The following is a 4,963-nucleotide window of genomic DNA, read 5'->3' on the forward strand; positions in this document are numbered from 1 at the left end:
ATCACAATAATAATAATAATAATAATAAGTACAGGTTTCAATTCAAATAGTAGAAAATATAATATGACGATGGACATACCAACACAAATGCTTATGACACGCTAGACATACCATAGTAATAGTAGCATAGCAACAGTGTGGTAATGACAACAAGGGTGATGGTGGAGTGGTTTCAGGCTCATCTCAGCCTGCCCCAAAGTTCATAGGTCATCACAGGTCATCACTGGTCATTCTCTGTCAGCTGATCCAGGTTGCCAGAGCGATGCGATACGTAAGCCCCTCCCTCCCCGGCCATGGCTCCATGGAAGCTGTCAGTGAAACCCTGAGTAGGAGGGGACACAGGACAAAGACAGAGGCTGCGTTCATAAATTCGCTCTGGAAATCTGATCAGCACTCATGGAATGCCTCTTGTCCAATCAAATGACGTGGTCCCTTTATGACGTTGAACACAGCGTGCGCTCCGGCGCTCTCAGAGCGAATTTACGAACGCAGCCAGAGTGTTAAAAATAGTGGAACAACACATTGGCCAACAGGCATTTTATTTCAAACATGGCATAATGACGACAACGGCAATAAAAGCTTTCCCCTTCACGAGGAGAAAGTAAGATGTCTGTGTGTGTGTGTGTGTGTGTGTGAAAGAGAGAGAGAGAGAGAGAGAGAGAGAGAGAGAGAGAGAGAGAGAGAGAGAGAGAGAGAGAGAGAGAGAGAGAGAGAGAGACCTTTGTGACATTTAAACTAGAAAGTATGACATATTATGCTTTGTGTTTAGAACGGATGTCAAACATCCTTTCTATCTGGGACCACCAGTTTCTCTCCGCTGTTAGCTGCGTCCTTCCACTCAGGACCTTCAGTTCTCTGTCTGCCCTGTCTGGCCTTCAGGATGGGCAAGAGCACAAAGCAAGTCTGATAACAACACTAGAGAGCCTGTGGTTCTCACACTAGTGCCAGAGAGAGAGCGAGAGAGAGAGAGAGAGATAACCTAGCCTGGCAGAGAGGAAGGACGGATTATCCAATGTTGAATGATTGTAAAGCCAGATCCTGTCCTTACATCAACCCAATAGAGAGAGAGAGAGAGAGAGAGAGAGAGAGAGCGCTAGGCAAGAGAGACCTTATCACACTCTATCCATACAGTAGTTCCTTGGGGCCTTAGCTGAATCTATATCCCTCCATTTCCCTTTAAAGATTCATTTTGACTAAATGAAGTGTGGAAGCAGGCCAGATAAGCGTCTCTGAGAGGAGCGCAGTAATCATACCCATTTCCCCCTAATGGGGGGGAGGGAGGGACTGAGTAAATACGATAACAAACCGACTTCAGATCATGTCCATGCGTGTCCATTGACCAAGCCATGTGTCCTCACTTATAGTATAGTGAGTAGACCAGGGTTGACCCGAGATCAGAGTTTTACAGGGCCACCACCGCTCGTGTTCTCTATACGGCGCTTGCGTGAGACTGACCGCAGATCAGTTTGGGCCGAGTTGGTATCAAATCCAGCGGGGAACAACAACAGGATGTCTCACATTATGGAGAGAGAAGAGAACTGACCCGGGGTCATTTCCCGCCATCGACGACTATACAGAAAACAACCTCAGCGTTGGCCATTGAGTGATAACACAGCCATAATATTATTATTATTAGTCATATCATAATTATTACTAATATAACCGGGAAAGAGCTGAGTTCACAGTCATTATATCCTCCCTGCACCACCCCTCAATCCCGTAAAGTTGAACCAAGGTCTTTAGAGGGCAACTTTTTACACGCACGCACACACACACACACACACACACACACACACACACACACACACACACATTGTCCGTTCACTATGCTCTGTTTTTTTGGGACGTGGCGATGAAAGAGTTGACGTGGAGTTAATGACTGTCCGTATCCTGCTGATATCGTGGTAATGGAATCAGTGAGTTGTTGGTACACTGTGTTTCCACTGCTGCAGGCAGGGTAGCGTACCTGTGAGCTGTGGTGCTGCTGGCCGCCGGGGGGGCTCAGGCCGTTGGACACCCCCCCACAGTGTCTCATCACTGGGGACAGGCCCAGCTGCTGGGTGAGAGATGGTGGAGGAGGGAGGTGAGAGGGAAGAGGGGGCAGAGCGCCGGGGTTGGACACCCTCTGGCAGAGGGGTGACTGAGAGGGAGAAGGTGGAGGAGAAAAAAGTTGGATTTCTTTTAATATCGAAGATATTCTTTCCCAATACAATGTGAGACTTTTTTTTTGTATCATATGATTTGCTGGGAGTGTGTGTGTGTGTGTGTGTGTGTGTGTGTGTGTGTGTGTGTGTTGTGAGTGTGTGTTGTGAGTGTTTGTCGGGAGTGTGTATTATGAGTGTGTGTTGTGAGTGTGTGAGTGTGTGAGTGTGTGTGTGTGTGTGTGTGTGTGTTGTGAGTGTTGTGAGTGTGTGTGTGTGTGTGTGTGTGTTGTGAGTGTGTGTCAGGAGTGTGTATTATGAGTGTGTGTTGTGAGTGTGTGAGTGTGTGTGTGTGAGTGTGAGTGTGTGTGTGTGTGTGTGTGTTGTGAGTGTGTTGTAAGTTTGTGTTGTGTGTGTGTGTGTGTGTTGTGTGTGTGTGTGAGTGTGTGTGTGTGTGTGTGTGTGTTGTGAGTGTGTTGTAAGTTTGTGTTGTGTGTGTGTGTGTGTGTGTGTGTGTGTTGTGAGAGCCCACCGGAGCAGTGTGTGTGTGTGTGTGTGTGTGTGTTGTAAGTTTGTGTTGTGTGTGTGTATGTGTGTGTGAGTGTGTGTGTGTGTGTGTGTTGTGAGTGTGTTGTAAGTTTGTGTTGTGTATGTGTGTGTGAGTGTGTGTGTGTGTGTGTGTTGTGAGTGTGTTGTAAGTTTGTGTTGTGTGTGTGTGTGTGTGTGTGAGTGTGTGTGTGTGTGTGTGTGTGTTGTGAGTGTGTTGTAAGTTTGTGTTGTGTGTGTGTATGTGTGTGTGAGTGTGTGTGTGTGTGTGTGTGTGTGTGTGTGTTGTGAGTGTGTTGTAAGTTTGTGTTGTGTGTGTGTGTGTGTGTGTGTGTGTTGTGAGAGCCCACCGGAGCAGTGTGTGTGTCGACCATTCCCTGGCTGGGCAGGTGGAGGGAGGGCAGGGAGGTGTTGTAAGAGCGCAGGCAGGGCAGGCGGTGTCGGTCGATGGAGGCCGAGGAGTGGGGTCGCAGGGCAGAGTTGGGGGTCATGGGAGCCCTCATGGCTCTCCCCAAGCTGTTGGACTTGCTCTCCCTGCGCTGGTACTCTATGGGTGACTGTAGGGCTACAGAGCAGAGTAATAATACATTAGACTTATGGAGCGCTTTTCTAGACACTCAAAGACGCTTTACAAACTGAAAAGATCGAGTAGTAATAATAAAAAAGTTAGTATTAGGGGTCTTATTAATTTTTAGATCACTAAATCTAAGTCTAAGTGTCTTTGTAGGACAATCTACTCTGTATACTGCAATTACACCTAGATTTTGGGTGGAGAAGCGGCGAACAAGCAACGCCAGCGTCCTCCCTCAACTGGCATTTTTTTGGAAAAGCTCAAATTTGTATTAAGGTTTTATGAAAGTCCTTGGTTATGATTTTTAGATGACTAAATCTAAAGTAGGGAGAGGGGAGGTTAGAGACACATCTCTGTAGGAGGCTAGGTCTATCCCCTCTGGTATAGTTCACTCTGATACTCACTCTGACTTCAAACACTTCATACAGTATGACATTTCACATTTACATTTTCTGGCATTTGGCAGACGCCTTTCCACAATGCGACTTACAACAAATACATTTGTCTAAGTAAGTGAATCATATATCCAGTCGTAATCGTAAGATAAGTAGGACCAGTGGCCTTTGGCAGTCATAATGCTAGAAGAAGGAAGGTTTTACGATAATTTTTTTGTTGTTGTCATTTATTTACTTACAGTGTAAGTAAGTAAGTAAGTAAGTAACGTTTATTCATATAGCACAATTTTACAACCACAAACAGCCGCCCAAAGTGGTTGACATATAAAAAGAGAAAACACTAGTAAAAGAAAAAACAACAGATAAAATACACTAAAAACAAGGTGCACTATAAATACAAGTGCAGAAACTGTACAGGGGGGCATAAAGGAGACATAACACATTTCCATGACATCCTTATTTGATGATACTTTAACCTAATTATTACAACATTGGCAAATCCTTTGGGGACCAGGATTCAATATTATTTCATTGAACTCCTAGCAGTGCTGCCTGGCCGTACCGTTGAGGAAGTTCCTCTGGGTGTCCAGGATCTGGAGCACGTCGTTGACCCAGGCCTGGCGCGTCTCCGGGGACGACGCCTGCAGGACGAAGCGCGTCACGCTCCCGTCGGGCCCGCGGGACGTCAGGACCAGGCGGTGGGGGTCCTCCTCACAGTGGTCCTCCACACCCAGACAGCTGACCTGCAGCAGAGGAGACAGGTCAGTGGTCATACACACACACACACACGCACACACACACGCACGCACAGGCACGCACGCACACACACACACAGGAACGCACGCACGCACGCATGCACGCACACACACACACACACACACACACACACAGGAACGCACGCACGTATGCACGCACGTACGCACACACACACATACTCACAAACACACACGCACGCAGGTACGCACACACACGCAGGCACGCAGGCACACACACACGCATGAGCACATGCACACGCACACACACACACACACACACACACACACACACACATACACCACGGTCTACATTCACGCATACACCCGGTGTCATTCTCACCTTGATGCTGTTCTTAAAAGTGTACCCTGGCAGATTGAAGCCTTTCTTCCTGTCAATCGGCTCACTGAGGATGACAAGCTGCTCAAACAGGAAGACCCGCCTCTCCTTGGATCGGGCCAGGAAGCTGCTGTCCTGCTCGCTGACAGTGAAGGTGTCCTGCTGGAGCAGTTTTCCCTGGGCTGTGATCTTCCCCTGAAAGAGAGAGAGAGAGAGAG

General features: G+C 47.6%; 1 protein-coding gene across 1 annotated transcript in view; it reads right to left on the reverse strand.

Moving 5' to 3' along the window:
• Positions 1–220: 220 nt before the first annotated feature.
• The window catches only part of arhgef25b (Rho guanine nucleotide exchange factor (GEF) 25b), a gene marked incomplete at both ends in the record, with an annotated part of 37,035 nt that continues 32,292 nt past the window's right edge, over positions 221–4,963 (reverse strand). Inside the window, 5 exons of the mRNA XM_080548561.1 lie at positions 221–322; positions 1,967–2,140; positions 3,038–3,252; positions 4,216–4,396; positions 4,749–4,940. Of these exons, the coding sequence (XP_080404687.1) occupies positions 221–322; positions 1,967–2,140; positions 3,038–3,252; positions 4,216–4,396; positions 4,749–4,940 (864 nt within the window). The remainder of the gene's footprint in view (positions 323–1,966; positions 2,141–3,037; positions 3,253–4,215; positions 4,397–4,748; positions 4,941–4,963) is intronic.

This window comes from Nansenia antarctica (assembly GCF_963989245.1).
Source record: "Nansenia antarctica genome assembly, chromosome: 18".
NCBI lineage: Eukaryota > Metazoa > Chordata > Actinopteri > Argentiniformes > Microstomatidae > Nansenia > Nansenia antarctica.